Source organism: Coregonus lavaretus (assembly GCF_964263955.1).
Source record: "Coregonus lavaretus genome assembly, chromosome: 33".
NCBI lineage: Eukaryota > Metazoa > Chordata > Actinopteri > Salmoniformes > Salmonidae > Coregonus > Coregonus lavaretus.
In genome coordinates, this window is record NC_140020.1 from 4,841,994 (window position 1) to 4,865,939 (window position 23,946).

General features: G+C 45.2%; 2 protein-coding genes across 2 annotated transcripts in view; one reads left to right on the forward strand and one right to left on the reverse strand.

Annotated features, from left to right (window-relative positions):
- Nucleotides 1–861: 861 nt before the first annotated feature.
- Nucleotides 862–20,847, forward strand: efhc1 (EF-hand domain (C-terminal) containing 1; the record flags this gene model as incomplete). Its single annotated transcript, XM_084151061.1, has 11 exons — nucleotides 862–924; nucleotides 1,735–1,956; nucleotides 2,167–2,316; nucleotides 3,928–4,065; nucleotides 12,105–12,254; nucleotides 13,977–14,169; nucleotides 15,274–15,500; nucleotides 16,535–16,672; nucleotides 16,926–17,139; nucleotides 17,583–17,747; nucleotides 20,521–20,847. 11 exons carry the CDS (start codon nucleotides 862–864, stop codon nucleotides 20,550–20,552), a joined length of 1,692 nt encoding a protein of 563 aa, XP_084007187.1. The 3' UTR covers nucleotides 20,553–20,847.
- Nucleotides 20,848–21,942: 1,095 nt separating this feature from the next.
- LOC311108574 (translocating chain-associated membrane protein 2-like) overlaps nucleotides 21,943–23,946 on the reverse strand; it is a 266,741-nt gene continuing 264,737 nt past the window's right edge. Inside the window, exons 9-11 of the mRNA XM_084151228.1 lie at nucleotides 23,232–23,375; nucleotides 22,825–22,982; nucleotides 21,943–22,695 (exon numbers count right to left, since the gene is read on the reverse strand). Coding sequence (XP_084007354.1) covers nucleotides 22,619–22,695; nucleotides 22,825–22,982; nucleotides 23,232–23,375 — 379 coding nt within the window. The 3' untranslated portion in view covers nucleotides 21,943–22,618. The remainder of the gene's footprint in view (nucleotides 22,696–22,824; nucleotides 22,983–23,231; nucleotides 23,376–23,946) is intronic.

Sequence of the window (23,946 nt, forward strand, 5' to 3'; positions counted from 1 at the left end):
TAAAATGGCGAGGCAGGTCCCAGATAATGTGCTCTGTCATGCCAATGGCCATAGGACTTGATAAGACAGCACAAACAGATCTAGGACCAGCTAGGAAATGGCTAAAATATATGTTAAAAAAAAGAAAACATATCTTCAATTGTCTACCAGTGAAATAGCTTCCGAATTATTACTGTGGTCATCAAGACTAGTGTTGACCCTCTTGGGACATCATAGCGCTGGCTATCTGTCAGGTTTATTGTAATGATCATGTTGTTAATATAGTATTAAGCTATATTCATCCAGTTCTGTTGCACTGGGTTGAACCATAGGTATCATGGTTTATCATAAGACGTTTGGGATTTTCTTGACTGAGAGGGGAGTTGAGAATGCAGTGAATAATCTTCACTTCAACTGCAATCATTAAATGGTTTTATATTGAAAATGCTTTTGTGTTTCAATTTGAATGGGACAAAAAAATATATGGCAATAGCTGGTGAGACCAAAATATGACTCCTGTGCTTGGAATAAACTGTTGAAAATAAGATCTTGACTCATTGGTTGTGTTATTTTTTACCTATGTGAATCTACCACAGATATTTGATCCACATTATTACTGTTGTGTATCATGAAGATTGCGCGCCATCTGGCGGCGAGACATGCGAATTTCGCGCATTTTAATTGAGTGATGTTTTGTTTATATTTCCCCATGGCAACTGATACTATTCTTCTGTTTCCTTGGTCAAATCGGCCTAATTTAAAACCAGAGTTCGACAAATTATGTGAATTGCCTGCTAGCTAAACCTTTATAGTTTCTGTTCAGTATTTGTCCATTATTTCTATGTTCAAAACACTTATTTGAACTTTTGAGTATTATAAGCAATGTCGATAAACACGGGACATGGCTTACCATTTTTGCCAGGAAACACCTTTCGGGATGTTACGGTAAATTCATTTAGTTTCTATTTGAGCCGGGTCAAATAAACCTGCAACAATGTATCAGACTTTTTAAATGTATTATGCTGAAGGCTACTTACTCTTTGAATAGTTTGCTACAAAAGTTTCCGTCGGTGTTCGATTGCAACAAAGTGGCCTACTTAAGTAATTATCCATCAAGCTCATGCTTTGGAATGTGGCTAGTGCACTGTGAAATGACAAATGGCTAGCATAAAAGTGCATTTTGTCCTATTTTGTCAGCTATTTTCTCAAATTGTTAACTAGCTATATATGATTGAAGTTTTTTTTTTTTATTAGCCAATCTCTGTTTGACTGAGTTACATTAGGCTACTTAACTGCAACTTGATACACTTGAAACAGACTACTGCATAAATAAACTGTCTACAAATGGCAGTGTAAAACCATGCATCTGTCAACCTCTGCTGCTATGGTCAACATACCAAGCATATTATTTGACGAGGTATTCCATTACAGTCAAAGTAAAAGCCCAAAAAAAAAGCAAATTTTATAATGCCCAGGGGATTTGATTTCCCCTCTTTTCCTGATGAATGTCCTGTGAATTCCTGCTTATCCTCATTTTATAGAAACGGACTAGTTCTGGTCCAGGACATATGGCACATTCCTCTACTATATTCCTCTGTTAGTAGTGGAGGGAGAAGTGCACTATGCCATGGAACAGAGCTATGAATCTGAACTATCCCCTAGCCAAAATGCCTATTTTCCTGATTATCTATGCTGTACTGACCACATCCTTGATACCTCCCTTGACACTTTAAAAATATATATATTTCTGTCTAGAAATCAGCTCACCATCGTCCTCAAACCCTGTCCTATAAGAACGGCTATGCCCTGCCGCACCGGCCAAAGGTTGGCATCGGACAAGCCCCTCTCCTGTCCAGTGAGCTGACCCAGAGTGAGATCAACCAGTTGTCCAATCAGACGCCTGCCCTCACCTATGGCACAACCCACTACAGCCCGGCACTGGACTTCATCCCTGCTCATGTTGCTTATGACAAGAAGGCATGCTACTATAGCCTCAGGCTGGGCAACTATGAAATGATATCATTGTTTTCTGAAGTTTTTACAGAACAGTATCCAGGCAGAGGAATACACTGATCTGCCCTCTCCCTTTGCTTTCTCTCTCATCCCTCTTCTCTCCTCCCTTGCCCCTCCTCCTTTTCACTCTCTCCTCCCCTCTCCCCTCACCCACTCCCATTTCCTCTCCTCCAGGTGCTGCGTTTCTATGGCTACTTCCAGCAGGAGGTGCTGCACTCGCCCCAGGAGGGTTACCGCGTGCGCCCTGTGGTCATTTACTACTACCAGGAGGACGACAGCATGTGTATCATGGAACCGGTGGTGGAGAACTCTGGGATACCACAGGTAGGCAAAGAAGATCGGAGGAGATAAGAATCTTAACTTCCACTTAAAGTGGAACTGACAGAATTTTAGCAACATGAAATCTTATTAAAATCTGTTCGTATACACCCCCAGGAAGAATATGACACTTTTAGAAACATTTTCTGACAAGCGAGCACTTAGATATGGTCATTTTCAACTTTTCATAAATTCTTATAATGTTTGGGAATTACGTATACTAAGACATTTGTGAAAATTCTATAGCAATATAGAGTGGGAACAGCGGCCATGCATTTGGACAATTAATAGACACTGCAGTAAATAAAACAACTAATGCTAGCCAGAGAAAGATGAGCTAACATCTAACGAAGGAACATTAGATAAACCCTCTCAAACATTTTCAGTTATTTGGCCATCAAAATTGCATTGATAAACAATGGGGAATTGTAGTCTACTCGTCCTTCTGCAACTTACTTGCCAGCAATGCACCCAAAGCTAACTGGCTAAAGTTGGCTAGCTTGCTAGCTACTTCCAGACACAAATGAGAGAACAACTTACTCTGACTATTTTACTTGCCCTAGCAGAGCTGTTTAGTCTGTTTGCATGTTATCTAGACTGTTCGTGACTAACTATTACTTTCTTTGCCTATGTTTACTGACCGGTCATATTCAGCGGATGTTGCATGTTCGTAAGTTCATCAGTTATTCTGTGCTCTGGCACACAGATGAGAGTGCTCTGAAATTGGAGTAGATAGATAGTGAATTTGCGAACAAAAGAGATATGCTAACTGGATAACAGTTGTTCAAGTTCTTGCTAGCTAACCAAATGACACCTGCATCTCTAGCTGTGTATAGCCACCGAAAAACGATATGAGGGGAAAAAGTCAGTCACTCACTCACTCCTCCAATGACATGACATGACATCCTCCTAGCAGATAGCTAGCTAACTATCTAGCTAATGTTAGGCTCTGTGTTTTTAGCTTGTTGCTATATAAATAGATACGCTAACCTATTAGTCACGTTATGACTGGCTTGTGATCATTGCCCTTGCTAGTTTGATTGTATTGTCATTCCCAGCCTTAGTTACATTAGTCAGTTTTTGCCCAAAATATTGAGCCATTAAAACTAAAACAGTGCATTCCGAATTGAGGCAGCAAACATTGTACCAGGCCAGCTGTGATTTACAACCTGATAGCAATATTTTTTGGACTACCAAGAAATGTATTGGTGAATTATATTAATCATGCATTGAACTGCTTCAATTTATTCTGCCAACAATGCCTTAGTGTACGTCATGGAATGTTGAGGCAAATATAACCTATTTTTAAAACCTCTTATAAAGTTGGTTTTGTAGCATAAACTGGGAAATTGATTTTTTTTTACTGATATTATGATTGTCTGTTTGTTTCATATCTGCAAAGTAGTTAAAACGCTGTAAGTTCCACTTGAAATGTGTATTTGTACTTAGGGCGACATTTTCCCCTAGCAAAGACAGCTGCGCTGTGAACTAACGCACTGCAACGTTCTAAATAACTATTTTAGAAGATGTTTTGGTTTTTCTTCTAGGACAAAATTGATAGGAGATATGACTATGAGCCTATTTTCGATGCGTGACTCCATTCTTCCTCGACTGCAGGGCAAGCTGATCAAGCGCCAGAGGCTGCCCAAGAACGACCGCGGCGACCACTACCACTGGAAAGATCTCAACGTGGGCATGGACCTGGTGGTGTACGGCACCGTCTACCGCGTCACACACTGCGACAGCCACACACAGGTGAATAGATACGATACACACACACATCACACACGTTATCTATCACACACTAGGATACCAACACATAGGTAAACACTAACACAAAGTGAAATATACACACGGTAAACACACACACATCTTACTCACTGTGACACATAGTCAGTTAGACACACGCACACATCACACACACACGTAAACATCTGACTAGTTTTCCTCACTATGTTGTGAAATGCACTTTGTTTACTTTTCATGTTCTGTGTTGAATACGTCCAGATCCTTGGTATGTACAGTACCAGTAAAAAGTTTGGACACACCTACTCATTCCAGGGTTTTTCTTTATTTTTACTATTTTCTACATTGTAGAATAATAGTGAAGACATCAAAACTATGAAATAACACTTATGGAATCATGTAGTAACCAAAAAAGTGTTAAACAAATCAATATATATTTGAGATTCTTCAAAGTAGCCACTCTTTGCCTTAATGACAGCTTTGCACACTCTTGGCATTCTCTCATCCAGCTTCATGAGGTACAGTGAGGGAAAAAAGTATTTGATCCCCTGCTGATTTTGTACGTTTGCCCACTGACAAAGAAATGATCAGTCTATAATTTTAATGGTAGGTTTATTTGAACAGTGAGAGACAGAATAACAACAACAAAAATCCTGAAAAACGCATGTCAAAAATTTTATAAATTGATTTGCATTTTAATGAGGGAAATAAGTATTTGACCCCTCTGCAAAACATGACTTAGTACTTGGTGGCAAAACCCTTGTTGGCAATCACAGAGGTCAGATGTTTCTTGTAGTTGGCCACCAGGTTTGCACACATCTCAGGAGGGATTTTGTTCCACTCCTCTTTGCAGATCTTCTCCAAGTCATTAAGGTTTCGAGGCTGACGTTTGGCAACTCGAACCTTCAGCTCCCTCCACAGATTTTCTATGGGATTAACTCTTCGGAGTCTGGAGCTTTTTTGGCCGTTTTTGGGTACCTTCAATTTTGCCCTGATATACTACATAAAGAAATGTTTACCAGACCAATGTTGGGTATCTTTTTTTTCAGCACAACCTCACCTATATGATCTGTTAGTAAGTTTTTCACTTTGACATACTATTTCAACACACTGGACCCAAACACACACAGAAAACACAAAGTCTGTTTAGAAAAAAGATGGTTTTTTTATTGTAAAACCCTCAAACATGGTGAACCAAGCATTTAAAAAGCTTCAAATTGAACCACAAGGTGCAAATATGAACATATAAAAGTATTTTGGTGATATATACAAGCAATAAATAACTATTTACAATAAAAAGTAGGTATAACCACTGGCGTTTTTCTTCTATTCTAACCCTAAACCTTTTTGTGCCACTCCTCAAAACAGTTTCTGTCCAAAATGAAAAAAAAAGCTTCAAATTGAACCACAAAGTGCAAATATGAACATATAAAAGTATTCTTGAGATATATACAAGCAATACACAACTATTTACAAAAAAAGTAGGTATAGCCACTGGCCTTTACCCTATTTGTGCCACTCTTCAAAACAGTTCCTGTCCACAATGACACAGAGAGCCACATCACAGGCCTTGCACTTCCATGGTGTGACAAACCTCTTCTTGTCAACTTGTTTACAGCGTTGACAAACCCTGCGGCCTGCTGTGGCTTTGTCTTTGGCCTCTGCAACATTGGCAATGGCCACAGGAACATGGCTGGTGCTTTTTTGAAGTGGAACCCCTGTCTGGGTCACTCCGCACAGCTGGGCCACAAGTTCTGCCACAAAGTTCTTGTGCGTCATGGGTGTGACCTGTTGGGTCGCACTGATGTCACAGTGCAGGATGTATGCATTTGTTGTTCCCATGTCCAAAAAATGCAGGAAGAGGGTACGGTACCAGCGAGCAGTTCTGCGATGGGTTGAGTAATACTGGAGAAGCTGGTCTGACAGGTCAACCCCTCCCATGTACTTATTGTAGGCCATGATGGGGGTAGGGCAGGGAATGTCTTTTGCTACCCAGCGTCCAGGTCCTTCCTTCACCTTCCTCTTGATTGTCTCGCCCGAAAACGCTGGGTGGATTGTGGAGCACACCGACACCTCCCGCGTATCCATCCACTTCACAAAGACCAGGCGATCCTCTCTGATCCATCTCACAGACCCCCTCTTCGATTTGCTGGTGAGGGCATTTTCTCTGCCACTAGGACACCCTTTTCTGTTGCTTCTGTAGGTCCCACAGGCTCCAAACTTCATACTTCCCAAACTCAGGAACAGTTTTGGGCTGGTGTAGAAATTGTCCATATAAATATGGTATCCTGTACCAAGATGTGATGGCTGAATGAGGTCCATAACAGCATCATATGAAAGTCCATGCACGCTGGGTGTGTGTGCTTTCCCAACATACACGTTGAAGTTTAGAGTGTAGCCATTGTTAGACTCTGCCAACACAAAGAGCTTGATCCCCCATTTGTTAGGCTTGTCCTTCATGTACTGGGTCATGCCAGTTTTGGCTTTTGTAGCCACCATCCTCTCGTCGACTGACAGTTCCTTCTTAGGATGGTAATGAGCCTGGCAGGCAGTGCGAATGTCGTCCATCAGAGGTTTGACCCTGAACAGTTTGTCATGCTGGGGTGTACCTTTGCGCTGGTCATTTATGACATCCTCCTCTGGATCACTTAGGTGGATGTTCCATGAGATGGACCGGAATCTGTCTCTTGGCATGACCTTCGCTGGCAATGAAACAGACAATATGTGGCTTTGTTTCCAGTAGTCCTGGATACTAGGCAGAGTCACCAATGAGGTGTAGATGAGGAGACCCAGAAATCTGTGCAGTTCCTCCACATCAACGTCAGTCCACTGATATTTGCTCCCCTTCTGCTGATTTCTTGCTGCCTGTTTGTTGGTGTTTCTGCAGATTGTCCTCATTGTATCTGCGGCGAAGTAGAGCAGGAAGAGGTCCTTTGGTGTGTGCCCTGAATGCAAATCCACCTGGGCTCCTGGTGGTCTGCGGGGCATGAACCTACTGGCTTGTGGGGCAGTGTCAGGATCAGTCTCTGTTTTCCACTAATTCCTCTCGTTCGTTCTTTCGCAATGGCTAGTTGTCATGGGAATGAATGTTTATATACTCGTGTGCATCCTGAAGAACCGGGTTAGCACAAGCACACGTTTTTTTCCGTTCCTTTTTATCACAAAAGACGACAAAGTTATTATAATAAATGCAAAGCGCTCATAAAAGAGCGCATATTTTGACGCACTTTTTTCATGGAATTGAAATTATCATAACTTTGGTTTTAGTTGGTGTATTTACATGAAACAAACACTCAAAACGTAGCTTCGGGTCTCCATTTCTGCATGAAATCGACGGCAGCCCTCTGCGTCACTTGGTTTGGATGCTGCGCGGTCCTAAAGCCGGCCCGCGATTTGAACGCGCCGAAGCGTTCGCCGACTCGGAAGAGTTAAGGTCTGGAGACTGGCTAGGCCACTCCAGGACCTTAATGTGCTTCTTCTTGAGCCACTCCTTTGTTGCCTTGGCCGTGTGTTTTGGGTCATTGTCATGCTGGAATACCCATCCACGACACATTTTCAATGCCCCGGCTGAGGGAAGGAGGTTCTCACCCAAGATTTGACGGTACATGGCCCCGTCCATCGTCCCTTTGATGCGGTGAAGTTGTCCTGTCCCCTTAGCAGAAAAACACCCCCAAAGCATAATGTTTCCACCTCCATGTTTGACGGTTGGGATGGTGTTCTTGGGGTCATAGGCAGCATTCCTCCTCCTCCAAACACGGCGAGTTGAGTTGATGCGAAAGAGCTCCATTTTGGTCTCATCTGACCACAACACTTTCACCCCGTTCTCCTCTGAATCATTCAGATGTTCATTGGCAAACTTCAGACAGGCATGTATATGTGCTTTCTTGAGCAGGGGGACATTGCGGGCGCTGTAGGATTTCAGTCCTTCACGGCGTAGTGTGTTAGCAATTGTTTTCTTGGTGACTATGGTCCCAGCTGCCTTGAGATCATTGACAAGATCCTCCCGTGTAGTTCTGGGCTGATTCCTCACCGTTCTCATGATCATTGCAACTCCACGAGGTGAGATCTTGCATGGAGCCCCATGCCGAGGGAGATTGACAGTTATTTTGTGTTTCTTCCATTTGCGAATAATCGCACCAACTGTTGTTACCTTCTCACCAAGCTGCTTGGCGATGGTCTTGTAGCCCATTCCAGCCTTGTGTAGGTCTACAATCTTGTCCCTGACATTCTTGGATAGCTCTTTGGTCTTGGCCATGGTGGAGAGTTTGGAATCTGATTGATTGATTGCTTCTGAGAACAGGTGTCTTTAATACAGGTAACAAGCTGAGATTAGGAGCACTCCCTTTAACAGTGTGCTCCTAATCTCAGCTCGTTACCTGTATAAAAGACACCTGGGAGCCAGAAATCTTTCTGATTGAGAGGGGGTCAAATACTTATTTCCCTCATTAAAATGCAAATCAATTTATAACATTTTTGACATGCGTTTTACTGGATTTCTTTGGTGTTATTCTCTCACTGTTCAAATAAACCTACCATTAAAATTATAGACTGATCATGTCTTTGTCAGTGGGCAAACGTACAAAATCAGCAGGGGATCAAATACTTTTTTCCCTCACTCTAGTCACCTGGAATGCATTTCAATTAAACAGGTGTGCCTTGTTAAAAGGTAATTTGTGGAATTGATTTCCTTCTTAATGCGTTTGAGCCAATCAGTTGTGTTGTGACATGGTAGGGGTGGTATACAGAAGATAGCCCTATTTGGCAAAAGACCAAGTGCATATTATGGCAAGAACAGCTCAAATAAGCAAAGAGAAACGACAGTCCATCATTACTTTAAGACATGAAGGTCAGTCAATCCGGAAAATATCAAGAACTTTGAAAGTTTCTTCAAGTGCAGTCGCAAAAACCATCAAGCGCTTTGATGAAGCTGGCTCTCATGAGGACCGCCACAGGAAAGGAAGACCCAGAGTTACCTCTGCTGCAGAGGATAAGTTAATTAGAGGTAACTGCACCTCAGCGCAATGACCGGTGGAAATCTGTCCTTTGGTCTGATGAGTCCAAATTTGAGATTTTTGGTTCCAACCACCGTGTCTTTGTGAGACGCAGAGTAGGTGAACGGATGATCTCCACATGTGTGGTTCCCATCATGAAGCATGGAGGAGGAGGTGTGAGGGTGTGGGGGTGCTTTGCTGGTGACACTGTCCGTGATTTATTTAGAATTCAAGGCACACTTAACCATCATGGCTACCACAGCATTCTTCAGCGATACGCCACCCCATCTGGTTTGCGCTTAGTGGGACTATCATTTTTTATTCAACAGGGCAGTGACCCAAAACACACCTCCAGGCTGTGTAAGGGCTATTTGACCAGGAAGGAGAGTGATGGAGTGCTGCATCAGATGACCAGGCCTCCACAATTGACATTTACATGATTTAGCAGACGCTCTTATCCAGAGCGACTTACAAATTGGTGCATTCAACTTATGATAGCCAGTGGGACAACCACCTTTTTTTTTTCTTTTTTGGGGGGTGGTGGGGGAAGAAGGATTACTTTATACTATTCCAGGTATTCCTTAAAGAGGTAGGGTTTCAAGTGTCTCCGGAAGGTGGTCAGTGACTCCGCTGTCCTGGCCTCGTGGGGGAGCTTGAACGCATGAACGTAGTGCCCTCGTTTGGGTGTAGGGTCTGATCAGAGCCTGAAGGTAAGGAGGTGCCGTTCCCCTCACAGCTCCGTAGGCAAGCACCATGGTTTTGTAGTAGATACGAGCCTCAACTGGAAGCCAGTGGAGTGTGCGGAGGAGCGGGTGACATGAGAGAACTTGGGAAGGTTGAACACCAGACGGGCTGCAGCGTTCTGGATAAGTTGTAGGGGTTTAATGGCACAGGCAGGGAGCCCAGCCAACAGCGAGTTGCAGTAATCCAGACGGGAGATGACAAGTGCCTGGATTATGACCTGTGCCGCTTTCTGTGTAAGGTAGGGTCGTACTCTGCGAATGTTGTAGAGCATGAACCTGCAGGATCGGGTCACCACTTTGATGTTAGCGTAGAACGACAGGGTGTTGTCCAGGGTCACGCCAAGATTCTTTGCACTCTGGGAGGAGGACACAATGGAGTTGTCAACCGTGATGGCGAGATCATGGAGCGGGCAGTCCTTCCCCGGGAGGAAGAGCAGCTCCGCCTTGCCGAGGTTCAGCTTGAGGTGGTGATCCGACATCCACACTGATATGTCTGCCAGACATGCAGAGATGCAATTCGCCACCTGGTTATCAGAAGGAAAGGAAAGGAAAAAATGAATTGTGTGTCGTCTGCGTAGCAATGATAGGAGAGACCATGTGAGGATATGACAGAGCCAAGTGACTTGGTGTATAGAGAGAATAGGAGAGGGCCTAGAACTGAGCCCTGGGGGACACCAGTGGTGAGAGCATGTGGTGCGGAGACAGATTCTCGCCACGCCACCTGGTAGGAGCGACCTGTCAGGTAGGACGCAATCCAAGAGTGAGCAGCGCCGGAGATGCCCAACTCCGAGAGGTTGGAGAGGAGGATCTGATGGTTCACAGTATCAAAGGCAGTGGATAGGTCTAGAAGGATAAGAGCAAAGGAGAGAGAGTTAGCTTTAGCAGTGCGGAGAGCCTCCGTGCCACAGAGAAGAGCAGTCTCAGTTGAATGACCAGTCTTGAGACCTGACTGGTTTGGATCAAGAAGGTCATTCTGAGAGAGATAGCACGAGAGTTGGCTAGAGACGGCACGCTCAAGAGTTTTGGAGAGAAAAGAAAGAAGGGATACTGGTCTGTAGTTGCTGACATCGGAGGGATCGAGTGTAGGTTTTTTGAGGAGGGGTGCAACTCTCCCTCTCTTGAAGACGGAAGGGACATGGCCAGCGGTCAAGGATGAGTAGATGAGCAAGGTGAGGTAAGGGAGAAGGTCTCCGGAAATGGTCTGGAGAAGAGAGGAGGGGATAGGGTCAAGCGGGCAGGTTGTTGGGCGGCCGGCCGTCACAAGTCGCAAGATTTCATCTGGAGAGAGAGGGGAGAAAGAAGTCAAAGCATAGGGTAGGGCTGTGTGAGCAGGACCAGCGGTGTCATTTGACTTAATAAATGAGGATCGGATGTCGTCAACCTTCTTTTCAAAATGGTTGACGAAGTCATCCACAGAGAGGGAGAAGGGAGGGGGAGGAGGAGGAGGATTCAGCAGGGAGGAGAAGGTGACAAAGAGCTTCCTAGGGTTAGAGGCAGAGGCTTGAAATTTAGAGTGGTAGAAAGTGGCTTTAGCAGCGGAAACAGAGGAAGAGAATGTAGAGAGGAGGGAGTGAAAAGATGACAGGTCCGCAGGGAGTCTAGTTTTCCTCCATTTCCGCTCGGCTGCCCGGAGCCCTCTTCTGTGAGCTCGCAATGAGTCGTCAAGCCACGGAGCAGGAGGGGAGGACCGAGCCGGCCGGGAGGATAGGGGACATAGAGAGTCAAAAGATGCAGAAAGGGAGGAGAGGAGGGTAGAGGAGATCAGGAGATCAGAATGAGAAGGATTTAGCAGAGGGAAGAGATGATAGGATGGAAGAGGAGAGAGTAGCGGGATAGAGAGAGCGAAGGTTGCAATGGCACATTACCATCTGAGTAGGGGCAGAGTGAGTAGTGTTGGAGGAGAGCGAGAGAGAAAACCCAATTGAGATGGTTTGGGATGAGTTGGACCGCAGAGTGAAGGAAAAGCAGCCAACAAGTTTTCAACATATGTGGGAACTCCTTCAAGACTGTTGGAAAAGCATTCCTCATGATGCTGGTTGAGAAAATGCCAAGAGTGTGCAAAGCTGTCATCGAGGCAAAGGGTGGCTACTTTGAAGAATCTAGAATATTAAATATATTTTGATTTGTTTAACACTTTTTTGGTTACTACATGATTCCCTATGTGTTATTTCATAGTTTTGATGTCTTCACTATTGTTTTACAATGTAAAGAAAAACCCTGGAATGAGTAGGTGTGTCCAAACCTTTGATTGGTACTGTATATTATCTGTATCTATGCTATAATATATACTCTGTACTGTGTCTCATGTGGTCAGGACTTCATGGAGAGCGAGGGTCTGGTTCTGAACGACCCTGAGCCGACCCCGGTCGACCCATACATCCAGCGGCGCTCCCAGGCTGGACGCTCCTACATCACCCCACCCGTCTTCGACCGCCTCAAGCAGTTCCTCACCATGGACCGCAAGGTGAGCGGGCTATACTTAGTCTCCCTGACTCCTATATGCCTCTCATATGGATATTATCTATTGGTCGATATGAGGCCTAATGTCATTATCTGACACTCATCACCTATGTAAGCCATGCAATCAATGCTCCCATGCACTTCATAAAATCTTTTGATTAACATATTAATTGATCTCCAGCACCTGCATACATGTGTAAAAACACAATTGATGTACAGTGAGCTCTTGGGACAGTGACACATGTTTTGTTGTTTTGCAGTCCAGCACTTTGGATTGGAAATTATACAACGACTATGAGGTTAAAGTGCAGACTGTCAGCTTTAATTTGAGGGTATTTTCATCCATATCAGGTGAACAGTTTAGAAATTACAGCACTTTTTGTACATAGTCCCATTTTAGGGGACCAAAAGTATTGGGAATAATTCACTTATATTTGTATTAAAGGAGTCAAAAGTTTAGTATTTGGTCCTATATTCCTGGCACGCAATGATTACATCAAGCTTGTGACTCTACAAACGTGTTGGATGCATTTGCTGTTTGTTTAGGTTGTGTTTCAGATAATTTTGTGCCCAATAGAAATGAATGGTAAATAATGTATTGTGTCATTTTGGAGTCACTTTTATTGTAAATAAGAATAGAATATGTTTCTAAACACTTCTACATTAATGTGGATGCTACCATGATTACAGATAGTCCTGAATGAATCGTGAATAATGATGATTGAGAAAGTTAGATAAGGATAATCAACGAGGGGCTATGCATTCTATGGAAAATAATATACGATGTGGAAAGTGTGTTCCACGACACACTAGTGGAATGGAATTGACCTTCCACGGAGTTGCATTATTTTCAAAAGAACACATAGAGCTCCGAGTTGATTATCCCTTTTATACCATGGTTATAAATTAACACATTTGCCACTAGAAATGTGTTTAACCCCCCCCTCCCTTCAAAAAAATGCTAACCTCCCCTGTAATTGTAATGGCGAGAGGTTAGCATGTCTTGTGGGTATGATATTTGTGCGTCTGTAACTTTCTCACTCATAATTATTCACGATTCATTCAGGACTATCTGTAATCATGGTAGCATCCACATTAATGTAGAAGTGTTTAGAAACATAATCTATTCTTATTTACAATAAAAGTGTCTCCAAAATGACACAGTACATTATTAACCATTCATTTCTATTGGGCACAAAATAATCTGAAACACAACCAAAACAAAAGACAAATGCATCCAACAAGTTTGTAGAGTCACAAGCTTGATGTAATCATTGTGTGCCAGGAATATGGGACCAAATGCTAAACTTTTGACTACTTTAATACACATGATTGAATTTGTCCCAATACTTTTGGTTCCCTAAAATGGGGGGACTATTTACAAAAAGTACTGTAATTTCTAAACGGTTCACCCGATGTGGCTGAAAATACCATCAAATTAAAGCTGACAGTCTGCACTTTAACCTCATAGTCATTGTATCATTTCAAAACAACAACAAATGTGTCACTGTCCGAATACTTTTGGAGCTCACTGTAAGTAAAATCTTCCTATAGCTTAGTCATGTACCATTTTACCATGATTTATATTCAAATCAGTCCAAGCAAAGGACTCTCAAAGGATATAGTATGGGTTTAAACACACGTAACTATTTCTATGGCTAAACATGACCTCATCAGGATCTTATTCTCTCTATAACCTTTGACCTCTGTCCATATGTATCAATAGGTGCTGCGTTTCTTTGCGCTGTGGGACTACACTGACTCTCTGTACGGGGAGGCCAGGCCTGTGACAATCCAGTACTATCTGGTGGATGACTCAGTGGAGATCCGAGAGGTCCATGAACCCAACAGTGGCCGAGACCCCTTCCCTGTGCTGCTACGCAGACAGAGGCTGCCCAAGAACATCAAACCAGCCTGCAGTAAGTCTCGCTGTTACTGTAGCTATCGGCACTAGTTTCTCTGTGTAGTGATCTATACGGGTTAATGCTGAGAGAGCCCAACAGTGACCGGGACCCCTTCCCTTGCAGCACAAGAACATCAAAACAGCCTGCGGTAAGGCCTGTTGTCGTCATGCATTTTGCTATTGGAACTAATTTCTCTGTGAAGATGAGTACAGTGATGCCGGAGTGGGGTAGTGGTGAGCACTGCAGACTCCAGGCCACAGATATCCTTGGTGACGGGGGTTAAAATCAGTTCAATTTAAATCAGGGGTTCAATTGGGGCGGCAGGTAGCCTAGCGGTTAAGAGTGTTGGGCCAGTAACCAAAAGGTCAAAAATCTGTGGATGTGCCCTTGAGCGAGGCATTTAACCCTAATTTGCTCCATGGGTGCCGTACTACTATGGCTGTAAAACAACACATTTCACTGCACCTATTAGACAATATATATATATATATACATACAGTACCAGTCAAAAGTTTGGACACACCCACTATACAACAGTCCCCATGTCCTTCTAATGACTGTACAAAAGTCCCCATGTGTTTCTAATGACTATACAACAGTCCCCATGTCCTCCTAATTACTATACAACAGTCCCCATGTCCTCCAAATGACTATACAACAGTCCCCACATACTTCAAATGACTATACAACAGTCCCCATGTGTTTCTAATGACTATACACCAGTCCCATGTGTTTCTAATGACTATACAACAGTCCCCATGTGTTTCTAATGACTATACAACAGTCCCCATGTGTTTCTAATGACTATACAACAGTCCCATGTGTTTCTAATGACTATACAACAGTCCCCATGTGTTTCAAATGACTATACAACAGTCCCCATGTGTTTCTAATGACTATACAACAGTCCCCATGTGTTTCTAATGACTATACAACAGTCCCCATGTCCTCCAAATGACTATACAACAGTCCCCACATACTTCAAATGACTATACAACAGTCCCCATGTGTTTCTAATGACTATACACCAGTCCCATGTGTTTCTAATGACTATACAACAGTCCCCATGTGTTTCTAATGACTATACAACAGTCCCCATGACCTTCCTCCCATCTCCAGAGCCCTTCCCTAGCTGTGTACTGGAGGTGTCCCCCCAGGAGGTGCACCAGTACTACTCGCCCAAGGACTTCCAGGTGGGCGAGACCCTGCAGCTGATGGGCCGGCGCTTCCTGCTCTATGACTGTGACGAGTTCACCAAGACCTACTACCAGAAGAACCACCCCGACCTAGAGCTCAAACCCAAACCTGTGGTCAAGAAGACCACAGAGCTGCACGACAGGCATAAGGTGAAAGGGCGGAGGGTTGGATTGGTGGAGTTAGGGAGGGTTGGTGGGTGGGAGGAAGAGTTGGATTGGTGGAGTTAGGGAGGGTTGGTGGGTGGTAGGAAGAGTTGGATTGGTGGAGTTAGGGAGGGTTGGTGGAGTTAGGGAGGGTTGGTGGGAGGGAGGGAGGAAGGGATGGATTGGTGGAGTTAGGTAGGGTTGGTAGGTGGGAGGAAGGAAGAGTTGGATTGGTGGAGTTAGGGTTGGTGGGAGGAAGGGATGGATTGGTGGAGTTAGGGTTGGTGGGAGGAAGGTGTGGATTGGTGGAGTTAGGGAGGGTTGGATTGGTGGATTTAGGGAGGGTTGGTGGGAGGGAGGGAGGGAGGGATGGATTGGTGGAGTTAGGGAGGGTTGGTGGGAGGGAGGAAGGGATAGATTGGTGGAGTTAGGGAGGGTTGGTGGGAGGAAGGGATGGACTGGTGGAGTTAGGGAGGGTTGGTGTGAGGAAGGAAGGGTTGGATTGGTGGAGTTAAGGAGGGTTGGTGTGAGGAAGGAAGGGTTGGATTGGTGGAGTTAAGGAGGGTGGGTGTGAGGAAGGAAGGGTTGGAATGGTGGAGTTAGGGAGTTAGGGAGGGAGGGAGGGAGGGAGGAAGGGAGGGAGGGATGGATTGGTGGAGTTAGGGAAGGTTGGTGGCAGGAAGGGATGGATGGATTGGTGGAGTTCGGGAAGGTTGGTGGGATGAAGGGATAGATTGGTGGAGTTAGGGAGGGTTGGTGGGAGGAAGGGATGGATTGTTTTTTCTGCCCATGCCTACTTCTACACCCCATATCCTCTCCCTCGTGGGTGGTTGAGTGGGTGGTTGAGTGGGTGGTTGAGCAGGTGGGAGGGAGGTTCTATCTGTTCATTTGTCCGCCAGTCCCAGCTGCATGAGAGGTTGCCTGTTTCTGTCACATACATCCCATCACCTCTCCTCACCTCACCTCTCCTCACCTCACCTCTCCTCACCTCTCCTCTCCTCTCCTCACCTCACCTCTCCTCTCCTCTATTCCATCTACAGGTTCCTCCCTACAATGGTTTTGGTTCTCTGGAGGACTCCCTTCAGAATTGCCTGTCTCTGATCCCTGAGCCCCCTAAGAAGGACCTGATGAAGATGCTGGAGAACGACCACAAAGTTCTGCGCTACGCTGCCAGAATGGTGAGGGGCTGTTGGGGGGGGGGGGTCTCTACCTGGGGCTCTGGGAAGCTAGTTGCTGTAATACCCTTTTCACACTACTGAGACTGGTATTAGTGTCACTGGTCAAGAGGTTGAATCTGAACCCCAGTAGGCCATGACAACCACTGAGAAACATGTTTACATGCTAGTTATGACATCTCATATCTCAGTCACCCTTTATGAGTGTAACCAATCACCATCTTCATTTTCTTCCACCCTCGCTCTGACATCACAGGACTCCCAGAATCCCCAGGACGAGGGCCGCCGCTTCATCCTCTCCTACTTCCTGTCCAATGACATGATCAGTATCTTCGAGACGTCCACGCGCAACTCTGGCATCATCGGCGGCCAGTTCCTGGAGAAGACACGCATCCCCAAGCCGGGCTGCACCGTGGACAAGCCCGAGTTCTATGGGCCGGCCGACTTCGCCATCGGAGACACCGTGGAGGGTAGGCTTCCTGGTGCTGTACTGTTATGTTCAAAGAGTGTTGTACTGTTCTGTTCACAGAGTGTTGTACTGTTCTGTTCACAGGGATGTTGAACTGTTCTGTTCACAGAGATGTTTTAGCTTGGAGGAGATGTAGTGTAGCTCCTATAAAGTTTAGTCTAGTCCCAGATCTGATTGTGCTGTCTTGCCAACTCATATAGTCGTTGGCATGGCAGATCTGGGACCAGGTTTAATTCTAGCCTCATTGACATTACAGTCCATTTCGATCAGAACCTTCTTCCAACCAAAAACACATGTATTTCACTGGTGAAGAACAGTGTTATTGTTCTATAGACCCTGTTGCCTCAGTGCATGAGTGTCTCAGGTCAGATTGAACCTTTAGTACAACCATTCACATTGATATCCCCACTCTCATGGTCCCTTTTCCCTCCTACCCTCCGTCAGTTTTCAGACACCGCTTTGTACTGACCGATGCTGACCACTACGTGCTGAAGTACCTGGAGTCCATCTCGGATCAACTCCCCTCTCGCACCCTGACCTCCCTGAGACAGAGGCTGGGCCTGGACATGGCTGAAAAGGGGGGGGGGGCCCACACCGACCCACAGTCAGGTAAGGACATAAGTGTCCACAGTTGTTGCCAAGGTGACACACTATTGCCATGGTGACACACTATTCAACAGCGCGATTGAAATTTAAAGGCAATGTTCCCGCGTTAGAGGAGACTGCATTCATGGTAAACACTGCATACACTACATGACCAAAAGTATGTGGACACCTGCTCGTCGAACATCTCATTCCAAAATCATGGGCATTAATATGGAGTTGGTCCCCCCTTTGCTGCTATAACAGCCTCCACTCTTCTGGGAAGGCTTTTCACTAGATGTTGGAACATTGCTGCGAGAACTTTCTTCCACTCAGCCACAAGAGCATTAGTGAGGTCGGGCACTGATGTTGGGCGATTAGGCCTGGCTCGCAGTCGGCGTTCCAATTCATCCCAAAGGTGTTCAATGGGGTTGAGGTCAGGGCTTTGTGCAGGCCAGTCAAGTTCTTTCACACCGATCTCGACAAACCATTTCAGTATGGACCTTGTTTTATGCACGGGGGCATTGTCATGCTGAAACAGAAAAGGGCCTTCCCCAAACTGTTGCCACAAAGTTGGAAGCACAGAATCGTCTAGAATGTCATTGTATGCTGTAGCTTTAAGATTTCCCTTCACTGGAACTAAGGGGCCTAGCCCGAACCATGAAAAACAGCCCCAGACCATTATTCCTCTTCCACCAAACCTTACAGCTGGCACTATGCATTCGGGCAGGTAGCGTTCTCCTAGCATCCGCCAAACCCAGATTCGTCCGTCGGACTGCCAGATGGTGAAGCGTGATTCATCACTCCAGAGAACGCGTTTCCACTGGTCCAGAGTCCAATGGCGGCGAGCTTTACACCACTCCAGCCGACGCTTGACATTGCACATGGGGATCTTAGGCTTGTGTACGGCTGCTCGGCCATGGAAACCCATTTCATGAAGCTCCCGACGAGCAGTTCTTGTGCTGACGTTGCTTCCAGAGGCAGTTTGGAACTCGGTAGTGAGTGTTGCAACCAGGGGCGGTGTGTTCAATAGGGCGATATGGGCGACGCACTGCCAAACGGGAAAAGGAAGGGATTTTTTTTCTAATCAATTATATCACGGCAACAGTAGTTATCAGTGTTGTAATCTAGACGTCTGATCTGCCACAGTGCCACTAAATGTCCAATCAGGCTAAAGTCGTGCTTCAAATGCCCCCCCCCCCCTTTTGGGGCGATTTCAGTCAGGTTGAAAATCGCCCAGAAGTCTGTCATAGACTCCCATGTAAAATCTATTTTTTTCAAATATCAGAGCTTTCAATACAATCTCTATGGGTTTCTGAGGGCTTGCACTTACGCGCTTTCGTCATACGTAACATAACCATGAACGTAACTAAGAAAAGAGCGGGTAGGCTCGTCAATCAATTCACTACTACTATCAAAATGGCTAGGCTTCAGTGCAACTCGATTGTGTCTTTGAAAGAAGTTCCTTTTTGTCGGCGAACAAATGAAGATAAATTGGCAACGAAACAATTAGGACCTCCCAGACCAAATTTAATAATTCAACAGGTTTCTACTAAAGGGGGGAAGTCCTACACCCGAGGATTTTCCAAAAATTGGTACGAACGAAAAACCTGGCTAGCAGGCTGCGATGTAGCTAATGCAGTCTTCTGCTACCCCCTGCTTACTCTTTCACCCTGAAGGCGGCACGGCAGACAGCACCGCTTGGACAGCGACTGGTGTGTAACGGACATGCACCATCTTTCAGGAAAGATTAAGAAACATGAGCTGTCAAAGACCCACATGGATAGCTGTTTGAGATTGTCTGCTTTGGGGAGAGTGAACATTCCCACTCAACTGGATGAGGGATACAGGCTAGCTGTCCGCCGCCACAACGATGAGGTTAGTGTTGATAATCACAAGTTTACTGGAGAACTGAAACTGACAAGGCTGACAAGATAGGACCCTTTTGTCCATTGTTATTGGATAGGAACAGAACTTATAACCAGCTCCTGACCTAAATAGATCTTAGCACAACATTTTACTCAACATATCATATTCCATATTCACTATAACAAATATATTTACTACGACATTAGCAAGAACCGCCACATCCTCAGCCGGCTAATCCAGTGTGTGAAGTTTTGCGGAGTGTTTGAGTTAGCTTTGCGAGGCAAAGATGAAACTGAGGGCTCCACCAACCCTGGTAAGCCAACACTTTTGAGATCAGTCAATAAATGCTTCTGGTATTGACTTATATGCTGCCCCTGTCTTCATGTTGTTGCTGGACATATCTTTTTTAAAATGTGTGTAGGTCACCTAAATCATCAGAAAAATTGCCCCCCCTGAGAATTTTTTCAGGAGCCGCCACTGGTTGCAACCAAGCACAGACGATTTTTACACGCTACGTGCTTCAGCAATCGGCAGTCACGTACTGTGAGCTTGTGTGGCCTACCACTTCGCCGCTGAGCCGTTGTTACTCCTAGACGTTTCCACTTCACAATAACAGCACTTACAGTTGACCGGGGCAGCTCTAGCAGGGCAGAAATCTGACGAACTGACTTGTTGGAAAGGTGGCATCCTATGACGGTGCCATGTTGAACGTCACTGAGCTCTTCAGTAAGGCCATTCTACTCTGCCAGATTGCATGGAGATGGCATGGCTTTGTGCTCGATTTTATACACCGGTCAGCAACGGGTGTGGCTGAAATAGCCGAATCCACTCATTTGAAGGGGTGTCCACATACTTTTGTATATATAGTGTACAGTATAAACCATCCCCCCTCTAACAGTATTCTCATTCCTCTCCTCCCTTCTTTCCTCAGAGGACATTGAAAGAGCGGAACCCTCTTCTTGATGAGAGGAAGTGTTAATCCCCTACAGAACCTCTTCTCCTCCAAACCACTTCAGATTATGAACCAAAGCCTAGGCACACCCTTGCGCTATGTTTCTCACGATAAATAAATGTGATTCTGAAAACACTGGACCTCATGCCCGTCTCTGTAAGTGGGCTGACACGTACTGGACAGAATTAAACATTTCATTCTCCCCTGTAGGGCTCACCAACGGGACAAGTGAACAATGTTTAAGGTAAAATATATACAGATTGAGCCAAAATGGATGACCTTGGAATAAAGAATACCTCAACACTTCATTAGGCTGTGTTCTTCTCTGTCCTCTGTGGTGGCTAGAACATCTGTCTGTGCCACTGTTTTGGAGACAAGTCTCAACACCGTCATTTAAGACAAGTCAGAGTGCTGACTTTTAGGCTAAAAAGCCCCAATTAGTTGTAATTACACACAGAGAAGACTTAACCATTTGGAAATGCAAGTATATCAACTGGAAATTGTTGACATTAAAACACTATTGCATAGCAGGTGTGGTAGTTTTACAGTGATTTAAATTGTGTTTTTCATTCCTGTTTAAACATTCTTATTTTTGTTGTGAATAGAGTCCACCCTGAGATTGGGAGTTCGATCCCCGGCCAAGTCATTCCAAAGACTGTAAAAATGGGACTTGATGCATTTCTGCTTGGCACTCTCATTAAGGAGATAGATTGGGGGTAAGGCCCTGCGATAGACTAGCGTCCTGTCCAGGGGGTGTACTTGTACATCAAGCTGCCTCACGCTACAGAATCAGGAGATAGGCCTCGGCTTGCTCAAAGCTACTTACAGCCTATAGGGAAAGAGGCTGGCTGGTATGCAAGACTACAGTGACCCAAGACCATCTGTGTCTGAAAACATTGCAATCCATGCTTCCTCCGTCCTTGTTTCCTCAATTCCTGTCGAAGTGCATTGGACGAGAGGATCCAAGGCCCCTCCCTCCTCCTCCTCCAGTGAGCTATGACAGGAATTGAGGAATCAAGGACACAGCCCCTTTGTGCCTGCAATACTTCCTACGTTGTGGCTATGGCCATAAAAGTCAAATGACTTGGAAACATTCAGTACATTTTAACACATACAAAACCGATTCACATCAAGGTAATAATGCAATAGACAAAAATAACTGTTCAAACCTCAGCATTTGAGAACAATGCATTATTTAATAAAGTAAAAATAGAGACTTCTTTAACAAAAACAATTGAATAGCATGCAGTATTATCCAACATATCTGCTGGTCATCAGGATGGTCCTGGTTAGTGTAAAGTGACCACAGCACGGTCCGACTCACTCCGACCATGACCCAGAGGGAGGGGTCAAGGAGTAACCAGAGCCCCAGAATTGGTCCCGCCCATCACTGATTGGGTAGCATCAAAGCCAGCACGCGCTGATGTACCTTTAGGGCCACTGTAGAACCAGCAACATCCTTCCTGCACCAAGTAACCAGGGTCGTGTTCATTAGGGCACAAAACATTTTGCAACAGAAACCGAAAATGAGTGTTTATTGTACAAGTCCAGTCCGTCCATGTTTCAGTCAGTTTTCTTCCGTTTGGTGCCTAATGAATACGACCCATGCTATGAAACAAAAGCGAAGCCGGCTCATTCAACGACAACAACGGCAGAGCTCAAAGACAGCGGCATCTTGACAAACCCCAGGCCAGTACAGTTATTAACACACGAGGAACAGGCATCAACACATTCAATATGACACACAGTATACATTGTGCCACAAATAACATACATCGTTCAGTATACAGGGAGATCAGAACCAGTGTCCATAACAGGCAGCTGTATAAAATAAATACTGATATGAGAGTAAATGTCTGTTCAGGGCTCGAGGGGGGTTTGGTTTTGGAATTTCATTTTCATCCAGCATTTTTTAAGCCTTGTTGTGTCAATAGCGACAGACGCAGCCCCCACGTCACCTCCGGAAAATATGCAAAACAGGAAGAGGATGAATTGTGTGGGACCAGTTTCCTGTTCCTCTGATTGATAAGCCATATAATCAGGGTCACTGTTAGGGCAGCCATGATGGGTGGAGACATTAAGGTGCCTTGATCTTCTTGGGTCGAGGAGATGCTCCGTTCTCTGCTTTGATTGTGCCGTTTTCATGGTGGCCAACTGGAGGAGGGAGAGGAGGGCATTCACACATTAACATATAGTCAGATAATCCTAACTACACTTGCTGTTCGCTGTAATAGAACGTCTTCAACTCTTACAATTAAAGCACGTGTGTGTGTGTCCACTCACGGGAGTCTCTCTTCAGCGGTCGGGGGGTTTGCTTGGCGGCGGCCCTCTTCCTAGCGGCCTGTGCGTGTCTGAACTCTCGCCACCGCTTCAGCTGGAAATGGATAAACTTCCACAGGAGCCAGGACTGGGTCAGACTCACCAGCAACAACACAGGCATCCTATTTTGAGAGAGAGAGAGCGAGAGAGCGAGAGAGAGAGAGAGACGGGTGGGAGGGATAGAGACGGGTGGGAGGGATAGAGAGGGGGAGGGAGAGGGAGAGAGGGAGGGGGGGAGGGGGGGAGAGAGGGAGGGGGGGAGGGAGAGAGGGAGGGGGAGAGGGGAGAGAGAGGAAAGGATGTGTGTTTGTGTGAGTGCACATGTGTGTAATTTGTGTACATTAGACATAGAAGCCACTAAAAACCCTTACCGTATCAGCACAGTGTTAAAGTTGCCCATGTTCCAGTCCAGCCCCTGATTTTCGGCACGGGCCAACCCGAAACCCACAGCCAGGAACACAAGGGTGAGGGTCACCATCCGCGTGAACACAAAGTTCACGGCCCAGAGGTCAAACCTGGACACACATCAGTAAATAACAGAAATGGATTATGATTATTATGATTGATCACAAGGCATGCACTGCCATTAAAGGTAGTCAGCAATAAGACAATCATATGCAGCAGGGAGACTTTCAGCTTTTTTTTATTTTATTTTTTATATCAACAACAAAATGCAGATTAGCCAAGAATGTGGAAATTGCAATGAGCCAATAGTGGGAGTCTTGGCAGGTTATTTTTCAGGAAGTCACCCCGCTGTGTCTGGTGATGTCATATTACAGAGTCCACCTTTAATGAAGTGTAGTTCATATCACATTATAATATGAACAGCACTTCTATATGATATGTTGTTGTGCAGTTGGAAGGTGGACTAAGTAGGTTATGACAAAGGTAAGCAAGCCTTGTCCGAGCCAGAACGGCCCACTGGGAAGGAGCCCATCTCCTGATTCTGTAGCGTGAGGCAGCATGATGTACAAGTACACCCCCTGGACAGGACACTAGTCTATCTCAGGTCCTTACCCCCAATCTATCTCATTAATGAGAGTGCCAAGCAGAGCGGCATCAGGTCCCAGTTTAAGAGTCTTTGGT